The 27,735-nt window shown below is 37.1% G+C and overlaps 1 protein-coding gene across 3 annotated transcripts in view; it reads right to left on the bottom strand.

Annotated features, from left to right (window-relative positions):
* The window catches only part of PPARG (peroxisome proliferator activated receptor gamma), a 135,402-nt gene that overhangs the window by 48,096 nt on the left and 59,571 nt on the right, over nt 1-27,735 (bottom strand). For 2 of the 3 annotated variants that reach the window (XM_047839313.1, XM_047839304.1), the window contains exons 3-4: nt 2,119-2,346; nt 325-494 (exon numbers count right to left, since the gene is read on the bottom strand). In XM_047839313.1, the coding sequence (XP_047695269.1) occupies nt 325-494; nt 2,119-2,338 (390 nt within the window). In that variant the 5' untranslated portion in view covers nt 2,339-2,346. Of the gene's footprint in view, nt 1-324; nt 495-2,118; nt 2,347-10,693; nt 10,749-27,735 lie in introns of those variants that run through there. The other variant, XM_047839295.1, reaches the window with a different exon arrangement.

The raw sequence follows: 27,735 nt of genomic DNA, 5'->3' as shown, positions 1-27,735 counted from the left end.
GTCACCTCATTGCTATCTTGCCATGACATACTGAACAACTCATTTATTATTTTTTTTAATCTGCAAGATGCAAGGGTTGAACTAGATCAGTGGCTCAAGGACCAGTTTGGAGAGAAGGAAGTGAGGCAAAGCAGCTCTGCTTTCACTGATTTTCTTAGGTTTTCAAATATATCATTTGAAGAATGGGTTTTACCAAAACAAAAGTTTGACAATTTTATCTCATTTCCTTGCTGTGTGTTCACAACAAGAAATGAAATAAGAAGTAAACTGTCAGAAAATTTTTTGAAAAAAAAAAATTGTTGTTTTTTTTTTTTTTTTTTTTACCTTGCATCCTTCACACGCATGAACTCCATAGTGAAACCCAGAAGCTTTATCTCCACAGACACGACATTCAATTGCCATGAGGGAGTTGGAAGGCTCTTCATGAGGCTTACTGTACAGCTGAGTCTTTTCAGAATAATAAGGTGGGGATGCAGGCTCCACTTTGATTGCACCTGTGTACAGAAAAATGTGAGCAGATAATTATCACATGACAAACTGCTAAAAAGGCACTATGGCAAGTCTCCCTTATTGCCATGTTTATTATTTAAGCGTAGAAACATTATGGAACATGAAAACAAAACACAGGAAAAAGTAGGCTTTGTAACCACAGGCAAGTCACAACACCTCTGAGCTTCACCTGTAAAAATAAAATGGGGAAGGGTATTAGGTCTGTGGTTCTATGACCCTTACCTGGTAGTACTAAAGCTCTGACAGACACCACATAGTATCTGAGACCATTAAGGTTATTTTGTTACATAATGTGCTGTATTTGGCATTCATCACAATATTAAATTATATATTTTATTTATTTAAAAAAATTTAACGTTTATTCATGAGAGAGAAGGAGACAGAGTGTGAGCAGGGGAGGGTCAGAGCGCGGGGGAGACACAGACTCTGAAGCAGGCTCCAGGCTCTGTGCTGTCAGCACAGAGCTCCATGTGGGGCTTGAACCCATGAACTGTGAGATCATGACCTGAGCCCAAGTCAGACGCTTAACCCCCTGAGCTGCCCAGGTGCTCCTATATTTTTATTTAAATATTGCATTTAGGAAATATTTTTTAACCACTCTTGTCAAAGAAACACAGAAGCAACCAATGCTGTGGAAAAGGTACTGGAATGCCCAGCTTGAAGGTACATGAAAAATAAGAGACCAGGTTTTCCAACAATATTGTGTTAGAAAAGGTGGTTTGTAAAATAATTTTTGATAGAAAGTGAGAGAACCCATGGCAAGTTAAGCATTACCTTTCTGCTGGGTAGGATCAGGCCTATTAAATTTCCATATTAGGCTCTAACTGAAAACCATGCAAATATAACAAAGTATATTATTTATCTTTTTGAAAAAAACTAGGAATACAGGAAGTTATTATTGTCAAGTAATGGTTGCCAATTACACAGAGGTGGCTTTGGAAAACGAGCATATCAGCACATGAAGATAAAATCAAGGAAATAGCATCATAGAAATTCATTTTATCTTGAAAAGTGCAGTTTTGGTTTGTCTTGAGTCTGATGTTTTGAAATGAATTTAGTTAATGGCAGGGAGATTTATCAATAGACTACAATGGAGAAATTTAAATTTGTGCAGAGAAACAGGTTTCAGTATAAATTACTCAAACTGCAGAATTAGGAAAAATGGACAACTTTGCAATTTAGTGATCATAAGTTATATAAAGTATCATAAGTTATATAAAATTATATAAAGTTATATAAAGTTAAACAAAGTTGGCTGCTTATTAACTTAAGCAGCCAAAAGAATTCAAAGTTTGGGTGATGGACTCTTAGCCTGAGATAAACCTGGCAATGTAATCATGCTGGAAAATGCTCCTACGAAGGAAGGAAACAAGAAATAAGGAAAGGAAAAGGGAAGGAAGGAGGGGAAAAAAGAATAATCTGGGGATTTACACACTACCTTTCTTTTTGGTATACTGTAAATACCTAACATTTCAGAGATAAATGGATGAATAAATGAATGGTATATATTTTCTATAGAGTTTTAGTCTCTGGAGCATTTATTCCAGTGTTGAGAGGTTAGAACGATTTTGGTCTTAGCCATCTGAAAAGTGAAAATAAACATCATACTTTGGTACTCTTGGAGCTTCAGGTCATACTTATAATCAGCAACCATTGGGTCTGCTCTTGCGAATGGAAGGTCTTCATAGTGTGGAGTGGAAATGCTGGAGAAATCCACAGTGGTGAAGGGCTTGATGTCAAAAGAATGAGAGTGGTCATCCATTACGGAGAGATCCACGGAGCTGATTCCAAAGTTGGTGGGCCAAAATGGCATCTCTGTGTCAACCATGGTAATTTCTGAAATGGAAAGAAGAACAGCTATGGAGTTAGTCCTGAAGAGCAGAGCAATCTTCTAAAAAGATATACAGGAAGGGAACTTAAAGGTTCTTTGGTTCAGTGATCTCATCTAGGTTACCGTAATGAGAGAAGAACACATAACCACCTTCTGAGTGCTGTCCAGGCTGTTTTACTAAAGGAAAGAAGCCATCCCTTACCAGGATATCACTCACAGTAGAGAACCCTAGAATGGTATCAATGTGGTCAGCGTGCCCATGTGAATGTCCCACAAGCAGTCCTGCTCTCGTTATCTCCTAAAGAAGATCATCAAATCAAGTATGCTAATGATTTTTATTATTTATTAATTTTTTTGTTAATGATTTTTTAAAAGGCATAAAGTTCTGGGACAGTTTTACTTTCTCGAAGTTAGAGATCCTAAATATTTTTCTCTTCAGGATAAAAATTTTGCTCCCTTATTTGTGTTTATAACGGTCTTGTGTGACAGAAAATTTGGCACATTAAATTTAGGTAAAAATTTATTCCTTAACTGCACTGTAAGAATAATTTCATTCTTAAACTTTTCTTTTTTAATTTTAGAGAAGAAAGGAGAGTGCACAGGCAGAGGAGAGGGGCTGAGGGAGAGACAGAGAATCTCAAGCAGACTCTGTGTTCAGTGTGAAGCCCGAGACATGGCTCAATCCCATGACCCTGGGATCATGACTTGAGCTAAAATCAAGAACTGGACACTCAACCAACTGGGCCACTTAGGTGCCTCAAGAATAATTTTATTCTTTTAATTTTTTTTAATGATTATTTATTTTTGAGAGAGAGAGAGACAGAGTATAAGCAGGAAGGGGCAGAGAGAGAGGGAGACACAGACTCTGAAGCAGGCTCCAGGCTCTGAGCTGTCAGCACAGAGCCCGACGTGGGGCTCGAACTCACAAACTGTGAGATCATGACCTGAGCCAAAGTCGGATGCTCAACCAACTGAGCCATGCAGGCGCCCCAAGAATAATTTTATTCTTTTTTTTTTTTTTTAAATTTTTTTTTTTCAACGTTTATTTATTTTTGGGACAGAGAGAGACAGAGCATGAACGGGGGAGGGGCAGAGAGAGAGGGAGACACAGAATCGGAAACTGGCTCCAGGCTCTGAGCCATCAACCCAGAGCCTGACGCGGGGCTCGAACTCCCAGACCGCGAGATCGTGACCTGGCTGAAGTCGGACACTTAACCGACTGCGCCACCCAGGCGCCCCGAATAATTTTATTCTTAAAGTTAATTAAAAAATGAATCTTTTTAAGAAGGGAAGATCCCTCTATGAAAACTTCCTCAAATATTTATCTTTTCTGTGCATACAGTTTTCCTTAAAGAGGAGAAAGTGTTCTTCATATTGAGAATGGAAAGGTTAGAGCTATGTGGAAACATATCTGATTATAAATGAGTGAATGTCAAAATGAGAATCTAGCCCAGCATTAATTTTAAACCACCCTCAAACCAAAACCACAACAAAACAAAAACAGAAACAAGAAAACATATAAAACACAAAGGTAAAAACACTTATATGGATTCTAAGACCGCAAAACAACTTGTTTCATCAATTGCCTGCTGAGGATGCTACATGCCACCTACATTTTTCAAAATATGATTTGCGGCCACAGTGAGTGAAATCCCTGAGGGATTTTAGTTCTTAGTATTTAATGTGGACTTGTGAGGCACCAGAGTGTGCGGACTTTAAACCTTTATGCAGGAGGAACCTCTCTGGGTATTTATTTATATAGATATTCAGACATGTGAATCCAAATGGTACCTAATGGGTCCTTGGTTGTCCTGAAACCAGTTTGCTCTTCAAAGTGGTACCAAAAAAAGGCAGTCACTGAGTATTTTAACTGGTAACTTTTTGGTCAAAAACACTAGTGAAAAGCTGTGTGAACTTGGGACCGCTGACATTGGAGACAAAGAAATGAACTGTTCACAAACCCGAGAGCTCCTGAAATCACAGGCTTATGTGTCTTATTTGTAGTCATACCTCTATCACCTAGCAATGGGCCTGGCTCATACTAGGTGCTCATATTAAATACCAAATGAATTGATGAGGTGGCTGTGTGATGAGGCAGCTGTGAAATTTTAGCAGAACAAGGCAGGGAAGGGGGAGAAGTGAACTAATATTTATTGAAGTACTTCACATATACCAGACACATTCTATCTCTGATTCCATGTAACCCAAGATCTTATCCCCACTTTATAGATTAACCAGGACCAGAGAAGTAAAGTGAATTTCCCAGTGTCCAATAGATGGTAAACAGAGGATTCAAACTCAAGATGGACCCAGGATCCTATTCTGTATGTAATCTCTTCATTCTCTCATTGATGAAAACAGTTTATGGAGGAAGGGCTACTCTCCTAGGGGTATCTGTCAGGGGGCCTCTTGGTTTTTTTCCCAGCAAGCAGAGAGCTAAGGAATTTACTCTCAAAGGCTGACTCTTGCATGAGGTTAAAGATTCCAGCTGCGGTCTTCATGAGGAAAACAAAGTGCCTTGAAAACACAAATAAGGAGACTGTCCTATGAATGTGCTTCAGTGGTTCCAAGAGGACTCATTAGGCACCGTGTGGTTCACATGTCTGAATATCTACATAAATAAGTACCCAAACAACCCTGTTATCTGAGTCACAGTATAAACACTACACAAGAAGAGGAATGTGTATTGGTGATAGCTTAAAGGTCATGCTGGGTCTCAATGACATCCAGAAAAACATTTATGCTCTAAATGACAAGGGCACCCATCAAACTGTGCCCTCTGTTTCACAATTCATTTAAACCTAACTAACCCAGGTCACTCCACTTACTTTGCCCTTCTCCTCAGCAAGCTTATTTTACATTTCTCTATCTCCTTTTCTGGATATAACTTACTTTCCTATCAAAATATACCTCTTTTGTCTCAATTTTAATATCCATGAAAGTGGGTTTATCAACTATTTCTCATGTCTGCTGCAAAGTTCATCTGCAAACAAAATAAAGGTTGACTGAGTTAAAGGCAGTGTATAAGCATCTATATGAATACTGGGAAATAAAAATAAGGATGCAAAAAAAAATCTATGTTGCAAGAATAATTGGTTGCTATGACTTCAATAACGCCCTGTCAACCAAAGCCATGCTTCTTAATACAGGAATCATACTCCAAGGGGTCACTTAATTTATTGAAAATTTTTGGGGAAAATTTTAATGTTAAAATAGACATTTATGTATAAACAAATAGAATGAAAAATTCATGTGATTTTAAAGATGTAATATCTAACTTAAAAATTGGTACCTGTAGTACATTTCATGGCCAAAACAATGCCATTTTTAAAAAAATAGCTTTGGGGCACCTGGATAGCACAGTTGGTTAAGTGATTAAGCCTCCCACTCTTGATTTTGGCTCAGGTCATGACCTCACATGAGATCAAGCCCTGAATCTGTCAGCGTAGAGCCTGCTTAGGATTCTCTTTCTCCCTCTCTCTCTCTCTCTGCCCCTCCCCTGCTTGCTTGCTCTCTCTCAAAATAAATAAATAAACATTAAAAAATAAAAATAGCCTTTATTTTTATTTACTTTTTATTTTTTAGAGAAGAGAGTGTGGGCATGCGAATGGGGGTGTGGGTGTGGGTGGGGGAGGAGCAGAGGGAGAGTGAGAGAATTTTAAGCAGGCTCCTTGCTCAGCATGGAGCTAGATACGAGGCTTGATCCCATGACCCTGGGATCATGACCTGAGCTAAAATCAAGAGTTGGATGCTCAGCTGACTGAGCCACCCAAGTGCCCCCAAAATAGCCTTTATTTTTAAAATCAGCTTTAGGTTTACTTAAAAGTTGAGCAGAAAATACAGAGTTCCCATATACTTTTATTCCCCTCCTCACTTTCCCTGACCCCTGAAACACACACAATTTCCCCTATTATTAACTTGCATTTCCCTTGTTATTAACACATGGCAGTAGTGTGGTACGCTTGTCACAAAATTGATGAGCCAAAATTGACACATTATTATCAACTAAAGTCCATAGTTTGCATTCCAGTTCATTCTTTGTGTTGTACATTCTGCTATTTTGACAAATGCATAATGCCATGTATCCATCATCACAGAAGCACACTGAATAGCTTCACTGTCCTAAACATTCCCTGTGCTCCACCTCGTCATCCCTCCCTTTTCCCACTCCCCATGCCCCACCCCAGAATGCTACACTTTTTCTGTCCTCTCCTAGTAAGGGCATATTAGTTGAAATGCAGGAGAAGTTCTGACCTTCAAACATTGTATTTAATAAGTTAAATGTCTAACATGGCATTCAAGGCTCCTCCCCCCACCCCGACAGAGTCCTAACTTACTTATTTTCCACTAGTGATCCCAAACCCCATTTCCATTCTTGGCATACTCTCTACTTAGGCATATCATATTATTTGTGCAGGTTAAACATGCTGCACATTTCCTAGTCTGCTCATCTTTGTTCATGCCAAGGCTCCTGTATTTTCTTCCTATCCCCCATCACTACAAGTCACAATCCCTCTGTCTTTCCCACAGTGGGAATTCCCATAGTATCCAAATGCTACATTTTTCAGGAAACCTCCCATGAAGTCTCCTACTTAAAAATTCTTTGCGTCCCTATAGCTCTTGTACCTCCTTTTTAATTCTGATATAATTATTTGGATAAATATCTCTGCTATCAGATTTCAAGTTTTTTTTTTAAGTTTATTTATTTATTTTGAGAGAGAGAAAGAGCGTGCTTGCACATGGGAGTCGGGGAGGGGCAGAGAGAGGCAGAGAGAGAGAATCCCAAGTGGGCTCCACACTATCAGTGAGGAGCTGGATGTAGGGATCGAACTCACAAACCTTGAGATCATGACCTGAGCTGAAACCAAGAGTCGGATGCTTAACTGTCTGAGCCATCCAGGAGCCTCTCAGATTTCAACTTCTAAATGGACGGTGTCTTATTTTTCTGTTTTCTCTTTACACCTTATGCACAGTTGTTGCTCACTAAATGTCTGCCAACTGAATGATATCTTATAGAGAAGAGTAGAATGAGGATTCACTTTTCTGTGAAAATAGAAAAAAAGTAGGGGTGCCTGGGTGGCTCAGACAGTAGAGCATGTGACCCTTGATTTTGGGGTTGTGAGTTTGAGCCCCATGTTGGGTGTAGGGATTACTTAAAAAAATAAATAAAAATTACAATTAAAAATGCATAAAAATGTTTAAAAAATAAAAGAAGAGGGAAAGAATGAAGATACTCTCTCAATGATGTAATTTTGCTAACACTTGGGTTCCCCTAGAAAAGATGTTAATCTTCAATATTATAAGTAAAATATAATTTAAGCTGTAACCTCTCCCCTCAACAAAGTATATGCATTCAGTTTTTCTCTTGATAATTGCAGAAACAAGATTAGGGTCCTACAAATTCTCCCCCCGCCCCATATGAAAGACAACATAAGAAAGAAAAACACCTTGCCTCTTCATCTCTACAAAAACATATTAACTCAAATACATATTTTCCTTTTCTCCTTTCACTTCTCTCTGTCCTTTTATTTTGGGACATACTGACCTAAACAGTATTACTCTATGGACTATAGTAACTGGGAGGCATAGTGGTTTCCTAGACATTTTATTTTATTTTGACTTAGGGATGGGTCCAGGGAGCCTGCTTCTAATTTTGTCTCTAGAAAACATAAGCTACTGTTTCTGCCAAGCTGTAAGTCGAGTAGGTGTTTTTTGTTACTCTGTGCAATTACCCATGAAAGAACAAATGAACAAAATATTTTCATGAGCAACAGCCCTTCTCAGGGATAAGTGTCTTAACTTTCCAGCTGGGTGACAGGAGTGGGTTGCATCAGCGTTTATCCATCAATTTCACAATCTTAAGTGTGTTTCAAGCAAAAGTCTTTAGGCACACATTGTAAGCAAGGACATGAATTTGTGCCATTTATTTAAACCTTCAAACTTGGCTTTATGCTCTATTATAGTCAGTGAGCAGACTGTGCACAATACTCCAAAGTATAATGTATTTCAAACAAAAATACAACCAGTATCATGCCAAAATAAAGTAACCTCTCTACATGGAAATGTATCATTATTTGGGAATATGGAAGTGGCCAGAAAAGGTGATAATGTATTAAATCAAACACCAGAACTATGTGGTTTACCTTTGGGGTTTTACGCTGTCCCCTAAGAAAAGGAAAACTTCTATTGGAATTTCTGGAGAAACACTGCATCTCCTCAATACATTAGCTAATTACATTAGCTAATACTAACAGAATGCTAAATCTTTCCTAAGTATTGTGCCAAATACAACACTTGGACCATGTTTATTTAATCCTCACAACAACCCCACGAGGCAGGTACACTCAATTCTCTTTAGAAAAGGGGAAAGTGAGACATGGAAGTATCTAACTTGCTGGAGAACACACAGTTACTAAGTAGTAAAGGTGGATAATGAACCCAGATGGTTGAAAATGCCACAGCCTGCACACTTCACCTTCTAAACTTTTTTTTCTTAACTTTCTAAACTGGTTAGAAAAACAAATTCTCTTTCTGATCCTACTGTTCTATCCTAAACAACAATTAATTTCCACAAGCCTTCAGTGAACACCTAGGATGTCCCAGTACAGAGGGTTGGGGATATACTATCCCCTATTTATTATCAAATAAAACTTAACTTTAGAGAAAGGTGTTGTGCTCGCTTGGGCAGCACATATACTAAAAAAGAGAAAGACTTCCATAGATTCTCTAAAATTCAGTAGCCTTGTTGGAGGTGACCTTAAAGAGACATTTAAGTCACTAATTTTTTTCAATCTCTTCTAATATAGTACTCAGCAGGATGGCTCCGGCTTATTTATCCAGCCCCTCCCATTGGTTCATGCAAATCATTCTGCGGTGTAAACTGACCTGGGAAGTTTCTAATTTAAGTCTTCTCCCATTATGATAGCTGATACCCAGAGACAAAAATCATCTTGAAATATTAGAGTGGAAAAGGTCTCTGAGATACTCAAAGTCCCTCATTTGACAGATTAGGACAATGAGAGAAAGTGATTTGCCCACAGCACATAGCACATAGCTGACCATGTGAGAATCCAGGTTTTCTGCCTCCTACCCTAGTGTTCTCTACACCACATTACAAAGGTGTTACTATATGTGAATATGTTGAAAATGGGGCTTTTTAAGGATTGTCCCAATTTTCACAGATCCAGATTTTTGGGGGTCTTTATATATAGGAACAACATCAAATTTATGAAGGCAAGAAGTCTCATGCAACTGGATGGCAAATTAGAGTAAAATCATCTGTAACGGAATTTGTTCCTAACAAAAATTAATAAACTCTGAATTCATCAAAAGGTTTAGGGAATAATCTAATAGAGTGAGCACAGATCAGTCCAAGTTTCTACATAACAAATACAAGCACACATAAGTTACTTATTTATTTTTTGCGGGCTGCCATTCTGAACATTAACGATGGAGGTAAATGAGCCAGTTATCATGTGAGATGCTCTGGGCTTTAATCTTGACCTATTGCTGGGCCAGTTTTGCGTCTCTTTATCCCTAATTAACCCATCTATTAAAGAATATTGCCTACCTCATGGAGTTGTTACAAAGATTAAATTAGCGAATATGTGTAAAGCACCTAACATAGGGCCAGACACTTAGTAAGTTCTCAATAAATATAATTATTAGTAGTAGCAGTCATTCTTATACATATCAGGAACCACAGTACTAGAATCATGTAAAAGGTGGGCTCATGGCCTCCAAAGCTACCACTAGGGGACAGGAAGAGGAAGAAACACTAGCAAAGTCCTATTGTTCAAACAGGACTACGCCTTCAACAGATGTCCTGTTTTAAAGACCTCTGGAAAAGGAGTCCACAGCTTCACTCAGTTACTCATTCCAATGCTTAATTGCTCTTTTGTAGCCAGGAAAGTCTAGGTCTTACCTGGCATTTCTCCAACTGTGTTATACATATGTTAATGATGTTCCTTTTAAAATAATTAAAAAGAAAAATTCGGTAAGCAAATAAATTTCAGAAATGCTAGGTCATGCAAGGTTAAACAGGTTTATGCAGAACTTCTTAAGGCTCATATGCTAATAATTCATAAGAACGTACAAAGGAGAAGAAAGGCACAGTATGCAACATCTGAGGAGCCTCACATTTCATGGAATAGTTTGGGAAGTGATGGTGTAACCTGTGTTGGAGTTTGTAACTCCCCCCCCCCCCTTTCTAAACACACATAGTTACCATTCTCTGCATATTTGTACTTGTACTTGAAAACTGTTATCAAGCTGTCCCTCAAGTTTTCTTTAACTTTAGAGTAACCAAGGGCAAGGATTTACATTGGCTAAAACAATAAAATCCAGGGGTACCTGGGTGGCTCAGTTGGTTAAGCATCCAACAACTTTGGCTTAAGTCATGATCTTGTGGTTCGTGAGTTCAAGCCCTTCCTTGGGCTCTGTGTTGACAGCTCAGAGCCTGGACCCTGCTTTGGATTCTGTGTCTCGCTCTCTCTCTGCCTCTCCCCTCCTCACAGTCTGTCTGTCTCTTTCAAAAAAAAAAAAAAAAATTAAAAAAATTTTAAAAACAAACAAAAACAAAAAACAAGGAACAACAATACCCAAGAGAGAAAGGACTTCTTAGTTAAGCCACGCAGAAAGGAATCACTAAAAAGACTAATGCTCCGCGTGCCTGGGTGGCTCAGTTGGTTAAGTGACTGACTCTTGATTTTAGCTCAGGTCATGATCTCACAGTTTGTGGGTTTAAGCCCTGTGTCAGTCTCTGTGCTGATAACGTGGAGCCTGCTTGGGATTCTCCCCCCCTCTCTCTCTCTCTCTCTCTTTCTCTCTCTCTCTCAGCCCTTCTCTCTCTCATTCAAAATAAACTTAAAAAGAAAATAAAAAGACTAATGCTCTTTTTTATAGAAACCATCCTAAAAGCTACCAGACAGAAAAAAAAGTCCCATATAAAGGATCAGGAACCAGAATGATAGTGAACTGCTGAACACAATACTGGAAGCCAGAAAATCAACAGAGCAGAGTCTTCAAAATTCAAAGAAAAAATTATTTCCAACTTGGAATGTTATACATTTTCAGAAATATAAGTCCTCAAAAAAAGTCACACCCCCCCCCCCCCCCCATGTACTCTTTCTAGTTCCACACCACAACAAAAAGAAAATATGGGATCCAGGAAACAAAGGCAATAGTTCTGGAGCAGCCTGGAGGGAAGAGAACAGGAAAGTGAAGAAAGCCATGTGACATCACCCAGGAAATCAGAATCCCTGATATATATGACCATTTAGAGTTCTTATTACTGTCAGAGAGTTTGAGAGTACCTAACATGTGGAAAAGGAACAGCAAAAATGAGCAAAAAGTTTCTAGTTAAAAAAAAAAGTTAACTTCAGAAAAATAAACAGTTCTTCAGGATCTGAAACAATTGTAGTATACCGTGCCTGGTTCAACTGGAAGCAGTATTTCCAAAGCTAAGATGATGCAGACACGGACAACTGATTTCACTTACAATTACAAATAGCTGCATCATGAAGATTGGGGGGGGGGGTCATGATTGGGGGGAAGAAGTTTGTGTTTTGGGAAAAGGGGTGTGGTGATAAAGGGCTAACCTCTTATCTTCCATTGTAGGAAGTCAGTGGGTAATGAATACAATTTTTAAAATTAGCAGCATAAGCATGTTATTTTAAAGACATAGAGGTAAGTTCCAGGAGAAATGTTTAAAAGAAGTAAAATTTACTTCTGAGGAATGGGAACTGGGTGTGAGACTGAGGGTCACTGTTCTTCATGAGAAGCTTTATCCTGACTTTGAAAACTGGGTACAAGTATTACTTTCATATAAGTAAAAATTAAGGTAAATATCTTTTAATTGTAGTATCACTGAACAGAGGGAATAAATATACTCCTTGCCTATTTCTCAGTCTTCCTAAAAGGAATTATCATACAATAAAACCTGGAAAAGTAGAGAAAATTTTAATGTAGTATCAAGTAAAATAAAGGAAAATCATAAAATATTTTTTGTACTTGATCAATAGTTGACTGTCCTTCTGGCTCAAGCATTTAAAAAACAAATTCTATCAATTCATTTCTTTTCCTTCACTGGTATCACTGATTTTGATCAGTAAAGCAGGAAAAAGTAAAATTTAATAATAGCTAATACTTCTGAAGTACTTACATGACAGGCACTGTACCTTAAAAACATTATATATGTAATTTATAATTTATTAAATGTTTATGTGTAAAATTTATAAATGTATACATATATATATATAATTTAAATCTATAAATAGTCCTATGGGTTATATAATACTATTATCACCACCCAACAGATTGAAAACATTAGACAGAAAGGGGTTAATTGCTTTGCCTGATGTCAACAGGTAATAGGTACTAGGGTCTGAATCCTGTTTTGATTTCTCTGAACAGAGAACCTCTTATTTTGTACACCATGAATTAAAAGGATTAGAAATGGATTACCTGCTGTGTCATTTGTTCCTTCAAAGTAAGAAAATTTATTTAAAAAAAAAATGTATTTTAGAGAGAGAGTGTGTGCGTGCGTGCATGTGTGAGCGGAGGAAAGACAGAGGGAGGGAGGGAGGGAGGGAGGGAGGGGGGAGAGAGAGAGAGAGAGAGAGAGAGAGAGAGAGAGAGAGAGAGAGAATCTTAAGCAGGCTCCATGCACAGAGCAGAGCTTGATGTGGGGCTCAATTCCACAACTTTAGAATCAGGACCTGAGCCAAAATCAAGAGTTGGACACTCAACTCAATGAACCACCCAGGTGCCCCAAGAAAATATATTTTCATTCTGTTCTCTACTTAGACTAAAACCCAAATGCAATGCTTCTGTGGTCTGGTTCCCTGTTGATACTCCCACTGGGAACCTTGGCAGAGGTTGAAGCATTCCAGTATGTAACCATATATGCACTTTTCTTTATAATGAGCCAGAAGGTCTCATAGCAAATTTTTACATTCAGATCAACAAAGCATTTTTCACCAGCTTTTAGACAAGGACACATTCACTTAAGTTTTTCAAGAGTTCATTTTCTCTTGCCTGGGCCACATCTTATTTACATAGCTTGCTTAATCCAATCCTGAGGTATCAAGAGACAGGAAAGATAACAGGATCATGCCTTCATCCGTGACCATCTTTTCTTCTGCTTCCTGAGCTGGAGATTCATGTCCTTGTTTTCATCATGGTCAAACTAACTCAAGCTTGGGTCTTTTACTAAAACTACCTTCACGTGTTTCTAAAGGGAGACTTACTAGTAATCTAATCAACAGTAAAGCTAAGTCTGTTGAACAGTTAGTTATTACTATGGTTTAGCTGAAATTCCTACTTTACTAAGCACGTATGAGCAGCAAGTGAAGGAACAATATGGAGGTCAGAAAAAAAAAATCAGAATGTTCTCTCCTGCTTGCTCCTTTGACACATTTTGGTTTTGGCTTTATAGTGAGAAGGGAATGAAAATAGGAGAGAGGACACTGAGTGGAAAAGAAAAAATTAAGGGAATGGTCCAGGAGTTTGTTAATTATTCAGAAAGGAGGGACCACCAAAGATCTGCCAGAGTACTATTTCTCTTTGCTTTGTTCACCTCTCCAATCTTGTAAAGGGTCCTCCTGCAACCAGGAAAAGATAAGAGTTGTAGCAGTTTTAAATAATGCTTTACTACTGAAGCATCTCTAATAGCCTGAAATTATCAGAGTGGGAAGGCATTGTCTTACTTAGAGTTGTTTAGTCTGGCAAAATGATGTGATACACTATGCTTCTGTGTACTCTTGTTTTTAATTTACTGTGCCAAGCACCCTTAATGAGAAGACAATAGTCATAAGCTAAACAAACATGAGAACAAAAGTGTCAAAACAGATGTAGCCAGATTTCCAGTGGTTATGGGCTGATTTGCAGATTTTCACTAGCTATACTATATATTATCTCAAAAAATATTACAATGTGATATTAAAATAGCCACAGTAGTATATAGTAGTATATAATAGTATATAGTAAAATGTAACAGTAAAAACAGTAAATATTTTCATGTTTAAATACTCCTCCTGAGCTATTATAGCATTATTAAACATATTCTACATGAAAGCATTTTACACAATTCAAAACTCATTCATGATTTTAAAAATCTCTTAACTAGGAAGAAAAGGTAACTTCATTAATCTGATAAAGAACATCTGTAAACAACAAACAAACAAAAACCTAAAGTAGCCATCATACTTGATGGTGAAATATGTAAAGTTTTCCTTTGAGATCAGGAATGAGATAAGCACACTAGCTATCACGGCTTCTATTCAACAGTGTACTGGAAATCCTATCCAATGAAACAGGGGAAAAAAACAACAGCAAGGATTAGACAAGAAAAAAAAAACTAACATTACTCACAGATGACATGATTGTGTGTATAAAAAAGTTAAACCATTACAGTTAATAAGAGAATTTAGAAAAGTTGCTGGATATAAGGTCAATCAATATTCAAAAATGAACTGTATTTTTATAAGCCAGCAACAAATGGAAAATGACATTTTAAAATGATTTTTACAATAACATCAAAAACATCAAATACCTAGGGGGAAAAATCTAGCAAAATATGTGTAAGACTGCTATAATCAAAACTCAAGACTATTATTTAAAAAAAAGTATCTAAATAAATGAAAGGATATACTGTGTTCAGGGACTGGAATATTCAATATTATAAAGCTGTCAATTCTCTCCATATTTATCTAGAGTCAGAAAAAATTTTTATAATGTTTATTTATTCATTTTTGAGATTGAGAGAGACAGAAAGACAGAGAGACAGAGAGACAGAGAGCGAGGGCACAAACAGGGGAGGGACAGAGTGAGACAGGGAGACACAGAATCTGAAGCAGGTTCCAGGCTCTGAGTTATCAGCTTAGAGCCTGATGCAGGGCTCTAACCCATGAACTGTGAGATCATGACCTGAGCCGAAGTTGGACGCTTAACCAACAGAGCCACCAAGGCACCCCTAGATTCAGAAGAATTCTAATCAAAATATTAGCATTTTGGTGTAGAAACTGACATGTTTAGTCTAAAATTTATATGGAAATTCAAAGAGCCAAGAATAGCCAAGGTAATCTTGAAGAAAAGAACAGCGCTGGAGGATTTTACTACCAAATATTAAACCCAATTATAAAACTACAGTAAATTAAGATAATACATTAATTGGCACAAAAAGAAAAATAGACCAATGCAACAGGAGAGCAAGTCCACAATCAATCCCACATGTATATGGTCACTTAGGTTATGACCAAAATGTTACTGCAGTGTAGTGGGGAAAAGGAACATGTTGTCAATAAATGAAGTCAACTGTATATCCATATGGAAAAAAGTGAATCACCCCCTACCTTACAACATATGCAAAAATCAATTCTATGTGGATTGCAGATCTAAATGTGAAATATAAAACAAAAGAGTTTTTAAAACAAAAACTCCAGTAACACTTCATCAACCTTGGAGTAGGCAAAAATTTCTTTGACAGGATATAAAAAGCACTGATTATAAAAGAAAAATTAGATAATCTTGATTATATTTAAGATTAAAACTTCTTATTAAGCAAATGAAAAAGCAACACATGGGAGAAGATATCTGCAATAGGTATATTTGACAAAAGTATGCTTTAGAACTCCGGGACACCTGGGTGGCTCAGTTGGTTAAGCGTCCGACTTCACCTCAGGTCATGATCTCACGGCTCGTGGGTTCAAGCCCCGTGTCAGGCTCTGTGCTGACAGCTCAGAGCCTGGAGCCTGTTTCGGATTCTGTGTCTCCCTCTCTCTCTGCCCCTCCCCTGTTCATGTGCTGTCTCTGTCTCAAGAATAAACATTAAAAAAAAAAAAAAAAAAAAAAAGAACTCATACGTAAAGTACCCAATGTAAAAATGGGCAAAAGACCTGAACAAGCAGTTCACAAAAAAGTAGAGCTAAACAGGTAATAAATATATATTTTTAAGTGCTTAACTTGTTAGTTATCAGAAAAAGGGAAATAAACATTACAATGTGATGCTACCATAAAGGTGCCAGAATGGCTAAAATGAAAAAGATAGAAAATGTCAAGTACCAGTAAAGATGTGGATCAAGTGGAACACTCAGACACTGCTGGGGGAAGTATAAATGGTACAGCCATGTTCAAAACTGTCTGGTAGTGTCTCTTAAAGCTGAACACATCGTATGGCCTACATATACATCTAACAGAAATGTGTACCCTTGTTCACTGAAAGACCTACATGAGAATATTCGTAGTTGTACTATTTGAAATAAGGAAAACTACCTGAATGCCCCTCAACAGGACATATAAATATACTTTGATATATTCACACAATGAAATACAGTAATAAGAATGAAATGGAGTTATATTCAGTAATGTGACTATGAAACAAATACTGAGCAAAGGAATCCAGACACAGAAGAGTAAACAATGTATGACTTATTCATATAAAATCCCAAAACAGCAAACTGATCCATGGGTTAGAAATTAGAATAGTCAGAAGGTTTCCAGAGGGCTGGTATGGTTCTATTTCTTTATCTGAGTGTGAATTACACATTTGTTCATTTGTGAAAATGATTTACATACTTTTCTCTATATATGCTATACTTTGGTAAAAAGCTTAAATAGGAGAGATGGTCTTGGGAGTAGGAGTTGATAGAAAAAAACATGCAGACCACATACATAAGCCAACAAAAACTCTTTCATTTGTGTTAAAAGTATTGTTATAGGATTTCTAGTGTATTTAAGAATTTTTCTAAATTCAGAAGTTATAAAATGGTATTAAAATCGGTCTTAATAAACTACCTATTTTTCTAACTGGCTTCATTGTATAATACAGGCTAAATACATATTCAGCTAAGGTTCTCAAATCAGCAGAGACAGGTAAGGTAAAAATTCAAAGGGTGCACATTTTATTCTAAAGAGTATTAAAAGTTATGTTTTTGCTTTATTTTTTTAAGAAGTTTATTTATTTATTTTGAGAAAGAGAGAAAGAATGAGTGATGGAGAGGCAGAAGAAAGGGAGAAAGAGAGAATCCCAAGCAATCTCCATGCTGTCAGTGCAGAGCTTCATGTGGGGCTCTTTTCTCATGAACCATGACCCGAAACCAGGAGTTGGACACTTAACTGACTAGGCCACCCCAGTGCCCCTGTTTTTGCTTTAGATATGCCTGGCTTATATGCAAGGCCTATTCTACTTTACAAGAACCCTGTATTTTTTTTTAAATGCAGGGAATCTTTTCACAAATATTAATGCCTACATCAGGTGTCCTATATTTGGGAAGTTAACACTTTTGGATTAGTTGTCTTTTGAGACATTCTATTTAAATTAAATAAAGTCAGTGGCTTAAATCCAAGCTACCAGTTTTATGGTAATTATCTAACTCTTCTTTGTATCAACAATTTATTCCATAAACTTTTTTGCTTAGAAGAGTTATCATTACATTTTAGTACAGTATTTCTCTTCCCAAAGCCTCTCCTTGTTTTACTTTTCTTTGGTATTTTCCTTTCTCAATATCTTAATCTCAGTACATGCTCAGTCAGTAATATAAAACGCAAACTATCTCAAATCAAGATAACCAATTACCTAATACTATATGCAAGGTATTTTTCAGGACTTAGAAGAAATACATTATAATGTAGTTCTTGACCTTGAGAAGCTTACCAAGGTGAAAGATGTTTAAAAGAGAAGGCAGTATAGAGACCAAACCAGTGATAGAGACAATAAGTGCCTTAGAAATGTAGAGTAGAAAGAGACTAACATGTTCTGAACTAATCTGGGATAACTTCACGGTAGAGATGTGTTTTGAATTATGATGACCCAGGGAGAGGATTAAGATTTGCATTATTATTGATAAATATATTCCAAGGAAAAGACACTTGCTTCTATCATACAGTATGTCCCTTAGATTACCTGGGTTTCCTTAAGCAAAGTAACTAAATGTATATGATATCAAACATGATTAAATTTTTATTAGGACATATGCTTGCAAACTGGATCAATTTCTCCTAGGCCAATTGTTTGTATCTTATAAATGGCTAGAAATGTGGTTATATCAATGGCAAAGAGACTTCTTTGTAAATGGCAGAGATTTCTATGTAAATCTGGCCATACATCAAACTGACAAGTTTGGTTCTTATTAGGATCATATTTTAGTCAATTAAGCTAACTTTCCCAGACAGTCTATGTAACAGGTTTAAAATTTTAAAAACTAAAATCAGGGTTTTAGGTAAAGCATGAGACAACAGTAAAGTAATATCCAACAATCTCATGTTAAAAATCTTCAATTGCCAAAAAAATATTCAACTGCTAATGTAAGTCAAAAATAAGAATAATGAATGTTTCACTTTTTCCAAAAGAAGTGACTTAATTGAGAAGAAGTAAGGTGAGCCATGGTGTTTACATGTCTGGAACCTGAGAAAGACAGAAGCGTATTTCAACTGTTGCTCTTTGTTGAAACAATTCTGCCATTGGCTCTTTGCCAAACAAGAAATTGAACCAGGGCTTCTTTCTTCTGGAACTGTGATTAATAATATGTATCTATCAGATAATACCTAAATATTCTGGGGGGGAAAACTGCCAAGGAAAAGATTGTAAGCCAGTAAACAGTAAGTCTGACTTAATTAATCATGGTAACAAAATTTTTGATAACATAGATAATGAAAATCTGTATTATCCCCAAGTTGTAACTTCCATTTTAGGGGTGAGAAGACAAAACTAAATTTTTTGGACACCTATTACATATCAGGCACTGTGCTAACTGCTTTACATACTGGATATTGGTTAATCAAATATGTTGCTTTTTTTAGCACTGCTAGCAAATAGGTCTCCTGAAAGTCAAATGAATACTGGATGTATCAAAAGGTAGGCAGGACTACAAAAGAAGTCAGGCATTTGGATAATTCACAAACCTATGATATTCAAATATTCACATGATATTCAACTAATGATAATTCAAACCAACAGAGCCACATGATGCAAATCACTGCATAATAGGGAATTCAAAACGTATTTGTACCTGGTTGTTAACATATATAATGTTGTTGGTTTGTTTATATTAGCATGGATTTTAGAATAATATGTTGGCATGTACACTAAACTTTTGTTTTTACTTCCTGAACATATTCCAGTGTCTGAGTGCAGGAGCTGGTAAGCTACAGCAGCAGATCAACTTGGTACTAATAAGTCAACAATGAGTTTATTAGATACCTATTATATGTTAGATACTTGCAGAATAAAGAAGATAATAAAACATGAGTCTTATCTTCAATGACTATATAATTTGGACTAGGGGAATGTATAAAGCAGAAAATAGTATCAGGCAGTCTTCAATTAAAGGCTAAATAGTGTGATACCGATCAACATAGAGGGTTTTGTTTTTTTATTTTAACAAGTATTAATGAGCCCGGCCATCTACCGACCATGTCTTAGCCATTTGGGATATATCAGCGAGTGAGCCAACAAGACAAAGACTCCTGCCTTCATATGTTAGTAATATGTTAGTTAATATGTTAATATGTTAGTGTGAGAACCTGGGCAATAAACAATAAATATAATAAATGAGTAAATTATATGGTATGTTAGAAGATGATGAGTGCTTTAGAAATAAGAATACCGAGCAAGGGGAAGGGGAAGGATGGTGGGGAGGACAGAGAATTCAACAGTGGGGGTAGAGGCAGTCCTTACCAGAAGTGATATCTGAGCCAAGATTAGAAGGAGCTGACAAGAGAAGATGTCAGAGAATGAGGGTTCAAGGAAGGAGCAAGAACTAGAGCAAAAGCACTAAAGCAGGGGCATGCTTGGAATGTGGGAGGAACAGTGAGGAGGCCAGTGTGGCTGGAGCTGAGTGAGGAAAGGACAGATATGTTGACCAGGGTGGGGTTGGGGTGGAGGCAGACTCGGATTTCATCCTAAATGATGTGAGGAACTGCTGCTGGGTTGTGAGCTGACTGACAGATCTGACTTATATTTTAAGGTGATCCCTCTGCATGATGGGTTGAGGCTAAGCAGTTGGGAGGTGAGGGCAGAGGCAGGACAACCTGTCAAAGAGTGGGATAGCAATCCAGGCAAGAGACAATGGCTTGGGTTAGGGTGTTAGCAGTGGAGGAGGGAGAGAAGATATATTCTGAACATATTTTCAGTTTAGAGGAGAGAGAGAACAATTAACAGTAATGTATTAAAAGGTGTCTGGGTGGCTCAGTCGGGAAAGCATCCGACTTCGGCTCAGGTCATGATCTCATGGTTTGTGGGTTCAAGCCCCGCATAGGACTCTGTGCTGACAGCTCGGAGCCTGGAGCCTGGAGCCTGCTTTGGATTCTGTGTCTCCCTCTCTCTCTGCCCCTCCTCTGCTTGCACTCTGTCTCTCTCTCTCTCAAAAATAAATAAACTTAAAAAAAAATTAAACGACAACAACAACAAAACAATAACGAATTAAGAAAAGGCTTCATGGGATAAAGGTTACTTGAACCTGACCTTGAAAGATAGGGAGGATTTGAAAAGATGGAAGTATTAGGAAAGGCATTCCAGGATGTGGTAGGCTTGGAGGCAAGAGTGAGTCCGGCTTATTCTTAGGACAATGTGATTAGCCCAAATACAGCAAGGCAAACCAATCTCTGGGGTGTGGAGGGAAATAAAACATACAAAGTGGAAACAGAGTATAAAAGGCTTTGAGAGCCAGGCAGAGGTGTTTAGAAATCACATTGTTCACGATGGTGCACTACTTGTATGTAGTAGGCGCTCAATACGTATTAGAAGTCTGATAGGCTCTGAGGACCACTTATCTGGCAGATTAGATTGGATAGCTGAAGTTTCTCATTTAGAAAGTCAGCTAAAAGGCTGTACAGGAATTCTGGCATGAGGGAATAAGGGATAATGATACATGTAGGTAATTGGCAGTTGACTGTTTTAAATTTACTTTATAATGTAAACCATTCTCCGCTGTGGGAATCTCAATCTTGTGTTGGCAAATCTCTTACCCTGATAAAAATTACATGGGTCTAAAAAACTGTGTACTCAAATAGCCACATGATCTTAATTCTGAGGTTACTGGAGTTGGACAGCAGTTGCTATCAGATGCATATGTAATTCCTGTGTCTCTAAACTAGTTACAGGTGCAAACTGCATCTATGAGAAGGGGTAATCCAGTAGATGTTTATGGAAACTTAGTTCCATTCAGAATGAGTCTGATTCATTCACTATCACATATACTTTTGCAAATATTCAACACTAGTAGAAGGACATGGGACATTTACTGGACAACTTTCTTAGGCCTAATTTAAGGGTGTACAAAAGAAGTTAAAATAACAGAACCCGTGTCAGTTCCACTGATCTGATACAATGAAGAAATTTACTTCGTTTGGATTTCCTCTGATACAAAGAGTATGCACTTCACAACAGGCTATGATGATTTTAGTATTTCCTCAGGGTTACTTTATTCAAGTTATAAGTGAGAATGTTGACAAAGATGATAATCTATGACAACCTCTATCGGAGCTTTTTATGAATTGTTTTCCATTCGATGACCTATGTTTTACACTGCGACAAAACAGTTTAGATGGATAACTGCTGTCAGACAGCTTTAAAGACAAGTTGTATTCCTTAGGGATGCCAGGGGAAAAAAAATAAAAAATTTTAAAAATACATCTAATACAAATTACCCTTGTTTTGGGTGTGTCCTACAATTCATAATTTAGGGGGAAGTACATGAGAAATGACAGTTTTTGAAACACAGTGAGGAGATTCTCTGAATTTAGAAATCTACTAAATCTTCTAAGTCCTGGTAATCAGAAAAGAGATTTGAACAGTTAATTCAAAGAAATACATGATAAAATAGAGCCATACTAAAGAAAAAAATTAATAGGGACAAGAGCAAAATTTTAGAAAAAGACCCTGAAATATTATTACATGTGAGATTATGAAATTCAGAACTGTGTCAATTACCTAAATCTTCATTATAAAGAACATTATAATCGAAGACAGTTTTTCAATGTCTCTGAAAGAAAATGTGTAATCACTGCTTTCATTTAGGGCCAAAGAATGATTTCAACTTTTGGAAATTCAATCTTTTCCTAAACAAATGTTAATGAAAGTGGGAGGTAGTTCCCCCATAAAAAAAAAAAAGTCAGACAGAAAGATGCTTTCTCTAAGTTTGATCATTTCTTTATCGAGACACTCATGGGAAATCATGCCTAAGTCTTATCTCACTCAAAAACTGCCACTTATTTTGGTGCACAAAGAATTCTGCAGTTTCCCCCCATATTCCTTAAAATGTTTCAAATGTAGGATACTAGAAACCTTCTATTCTATCCACAAGTGATTAATACTCCAACACCAAAACAATAAACTCTATGTAGGACATCAGATGTGCTTTCGCAAATATTGTGTCATTTAATCCTTGCAATAACCCTGTATTTACTGTTGTTATGTGTAGAAACAGGGAAGAGAGGATAAGTGACTTACTCAAATCCACATGGAACGTATGTGGCCAAGACAAGCCTGGTAGTTACATTCCCTGACACTACAGGGGTCCCTTTAAACCTCTAGGAAGGTGAAAAACTTTGGTCAACTATCTAAATGCTTCTAAATACACAGTTGCCTGGAGTCACACAGACACAGTTTAAGTATCCCTCAATAAAAATGGCGGGCAATCAATCACTCACTCCTATCTCAGGAGAGGCGCTCGTTTCAAAGGATCATCTATTGCAGCATTTATCATGTCTCCAAGGCATATTTCCATTGCTCAATCAGCTCCAAAGGACAAGTGTGTCATCATCTTTCAATGCTCTGGTGCAACACTTTAAAATTATAGAATTCACACAGGACTAAGTCTGGCACTAAAAGCAGGAGGCACATTCAGCTTGAGTTTGTGGAAGCTTCCCTTCGATCTTGCCAATTTTTACTAGTGGAAATGGTTTTAGGGCCAGCATGGGGTTACTTGGGGTTACTTAAGCTCATGATGAAAACAGGGGAATAAGATAAAGGGGAATCACAGAGATAATGGAGCCCAGGAAAAAAATGCATGAGTCCTTTTTGGGCATAGTGGCTGCATACATTTTTGAATTTCATGAATAGGACCAATATAGCTGTACATCTGGATCATTCACACTCAACAAGCCATTTTTTCTTCAAAGTAGCAGCACACAGCTACTTGCAACAACCCCCAGTCCCACTTTGCCTATGGTGAGGAAGAAGGAGCACCTAAATTAGTTACTGTATTCAAGCCAAATACCTAAACTCTACAGTGTTTCATCTCTGATGGCCTCCGCAGCTAATGATGATGATATGTCCAATTTCAAGTTTGTTTGTTTGTTTGTTTGTTTTGGCATGGGTGGTATAAATAGTGGTCATCTACAAGATGTAATAGAAGTTAACAACCACAGGTCTTTGGTCTTTAGGAATTCATATTTTAACAAACAACCCATTAATAAGAAGTAATCCAAGACCGTATAAACAAAAATTAAATTATTGGCACAATATATAGTTTCTTAATTGCTAATAATTCTATTCTGTACCATGTTAAGTGTAAAGAATAACTGAGTTATTCTTTTGGAGGGGATCTGAGACTCAAAAAAATTAAACCCAGGGCAAAGTCAAGGTGTAAACATAAAGAGATTAGTACAGAATGAAAACTTAAATCACATAACTATCCCTTACCATGAATAGTACATGTCCTCAGTTAACCAAAACTACTTGTTGCACTGCATTCTTGGTGTACATACTCTTTTCAAAGAGACAAAATTATCAAATTTTTACTCAAGAACTATTTCACAGTATAGCTAGGACATTCTGCCCTGATACAGGTTAAACCAATAACTGCAGAAAGCAACAATTTTTGTGGCTTTCAGAAAAACAGAATAAACAGATTTTTATATAATATAATGAAACCAATCTCCTATTTAAGAGGCTCAGAGGACAGATATATATGCGTTGAATCAAATCACCATAAAATAATGAAACAGTATTTCCAGAAATATTTTTTCTTAATTTTTAAACAACTTGATTAAAAAAAACCTGATTAATATATTCAAACTTCAGGCTTCCATAAAAATTAAAATGTTAAGATGTGAAGCCATTCATTTCAACAATTAAGCGACTTAACTGTAATGCGACTTAAATGTAATTGTAATTTATATTATAAAACATGAATCACACTAACACAATCTATTTTTATGTGCCATCTATGAGAAAAAAAAACAAATAGAAATACAGAAATAAATATGAAACAGTACAAAACATAAGAAGCTGTGCTAAGGAACTCCAGTAGAAGGAGCTGTAGAAATGAAGACGTGACATTTTGCAATGGCCAAGAAAGGAATTTTGAAAAACGAGGTATCGGCTTAAATCTTCTATATCTGAGTGAAAGTAGTAATTAATCAATTATTTAGCATGCAATAGGCATTTAGGGACTTTGTTTTCTTTATGGGTAAAATGAAACACTTGGAATTGGAATAGACATAGGTCCCACAATCTATTCTACAAAGCATTGGGTACCATGTTAGGTATCCTAAGAAATATAAAGAAGAATTCAGGTTGGTCCTACACTCCAGAAGCTTACAATTCTTTGGGAGAGATAAAATATACAGATTTCTAAAATTTCAAAGTAGAAAAAAAACATGCTGAGAGCACTTTAAGAGGAATAAAAATGCTGTAGGAGGGATAAAAACAGCTAGGAGAGATATGTAACATACAAGACTATATAAGGGGAAAAAGGGACCCCTCAGGTATTCTAATAAGACGTTAAGTATATTTGGGAGACACACATAAACTGAGGAGATAAAAATGAATAGGATTTTTAAAAATATAAATATACCTTTAATGCTTACAATTCAGGAAATGGGAGCCATTCACAGAGATACAATATGGATTAGTTTAGGTTTCTTTTTTAAAGTTCTGATGCTTAAAAGTGAACACTAACACGGCAAACTAAGCATTAAAACACTGAACTATCCATATCTCGTATTAGAATACAGCTTGGAAAAAAAACTACAAGAGAAATTTTACCATTCCATATATGCCCAAAGTATCCCAACAGCCATATCTGGAACTGACTTTACCTTGTGAAGTGCTTGCAGACAGTGTATCAGCAAAGGAATCGCTTTCTGGGTCAATAAGAGAATCTCCCAGAGTTTCACCCATAACAGCATGGAACAGGGATTTGCTGTAATTCACACTGATATTTTGTCTATTTCTTGCAAAAGACCAATCCGTTAAAAAAGAAAAAGACTTGCAGCAGTAGAACTTGTGAACACAACCAATGAGTTAAGACATCGGTTTCCAAATATTTGGGAGAGGTGGGAATAAACTCACAAAGGACCAGGCCTGAATTGGCTGGCACTCTCCTGCTAGAGAGCCAGCTGTGACAAATGTTGTGTCATAATGTTGTTCACTGCTTTGGCAAGACTTGGTACATTACAAGGAAAACATTGCCACACTGTCTCGCCAGTGACCCACATGTTCGGTGTCTTGTGAGGGGCGTGAGCTGTACAGTATTTAGAGCTATCAGAGCAAAGAGACTGTTCAGTTTTCAATTGCTTCTTAAATGGAAAACTTTGCATCTCTGGCTTATGAAAGACCAGATTAAGTTACCTGGACAAACTTTTTTCTAGTTGCCCATTCCTGGTTGAATCTCTAACCATATTATCTGAAGAAAACTACTTAATTCATTATTATTATTACTACTTTTATTTTAGAGAGAGAGGGAGAGAAAGAGAGAGAGAGTACATGAGCAGGGGAGAGGGGCAGAGGGAGAGAGAGAGAATCCCAAGCAGGTTCCACACTCAGTGTGGAGCCCGACAAGGGGCTTGATCTCACAACCCTGGGATAATGACCTGAGCAGAAATCAAGAGTTGGATGCTCAAACGACTCAGCCTCCCAGGTGCCCTGAAAAACTATTTAATTCAAACATGTACTTACATTTTATTCTTTTATTAAACATTTTTTTGAGGTTTATTTATTTTTGAGAGAGAGAGACAGAGTGTGAGAGGAGGAGGGACAGAGAGAGAGGGAGACACAGAATCCGAAGCAGGCTCCAGGCTCCCACCTGTCAGCACAGAGCCCAATGTGAGGCCCGAACTCACAAACCGCGAGATCATGACCTGAGCCGAAGTCGGATGCTTAACTGACTGAGCCACCCAGGTGCCCCAAACATGTACTTACATTTTAAAATTTGGCATCAGCATGCTATTAAAATGTTATTTTAAAGGTATTCCGCCACTTTATAAAACCCAAAATGATACTACTATCCAAATTCTATAAAATTAAATAGTTGAGACATATAGTTGAGATTTTATATATCAGGGTTTGCTTTTTAAAAATTTGATTATTAAATTTATCCATCACTAGCAACGGCAGTCATGCTGCACCAGTTGATGTCTGAGCACAAGCTGATGTTTAAGTGATAAATGCCATGTCATAATGAAAAAAAAAAAAAGTGGAGTCCTCTCTGGGAAGAAGAATGCGTTACCAGAAAAAAATAGAATCACACTGACAGGTTGGCGAGGAACTGTGGTCAGTTTTGTAATCAGGAAAACGCTGGCTTCTTGCTCAAGTCCTTTGCCCTTTTTGGCTCAGAGAAACACTAGCTGTGCCAGACTTCAGTATGGAAGCAGGTCTCCACTTGTCACTTAAGTGGCCTGATAGAATTGCAGTGGCTTGTGGATTTAATACAGATGCCCCCACATACGGCAATATATCAGATAGCAATAATTCTCTTAGACTTATCCCAATATTCTCCAGGTGGAATAAATATATATCTGGTTAATTTACATTGCAAGGGGACTAGCAAGTCTCCCTGTTAATCACAGAACAATAACTTGGGGGAGGGGGAATTCGGGCTGGGTCTCGACAGCACAGAATAAAGTGGAGAGTTGGGCAGTTATAGTGGTTAAAAACCTTTAAAAACCAAAAACCTTTTACTAAGGTAGTTCAAGTTAAAGCAAGCTTCTTGGCAGTCCAAATGACTAAGGTAATTATAGGTATGTAGAACTAGTTTTGTCTATATTCAATTTGAATTATCAATAAAGGGGTTTCTTCTTCTTTCTCAAGGTTGGGGAATTACCCCGTATTATATATACAATGACATAATCTTTAAAGGTACAATTAGTCCAAAGTTTTTGGTTGAATTTATGATATATCAAAATAAATTACACAAGTCAAGGATAATTTCCTTCTTGATAATTAAACAGAACAAAAATTTAAGTCCCATTCTGCTTACGGACACCCTTCCTCAATGTCCCAAGATGTGTTTGAGTCTGAAGGCAAGTTTTAGGCTTTCTTCCTATTAAGTGGCAGTTTCTCACTCCATTCCCTATCCTCACCCCATTCTTGCTCTCAGGTTCCAAAGTGCCTCTGACTTTTAAAAAATGATCAAGTTTATTAAAATGTTCTTAAGATTATGCCAGATTAGGGG

This window comes from Prionailurus viverrinus, chromosome A2 (genome assembly GCF_022837055.1).
Source record: "Prionailurus viverrinus isolate Anna chromosome A2, UM_Priviv_1.0, whole genome shotgun sequence".
Taxonomy (NCBI): Eukaryota; Metazoa; Chordata; class Mammalia; order Carnivora; family Felidae; genus Prionailurus; species Prionailurus viverrinus.
Note: the sequence above shows the minus strand (reverse complement) of the source record. Positions and strands in the feature narration are given on the sequence as shown.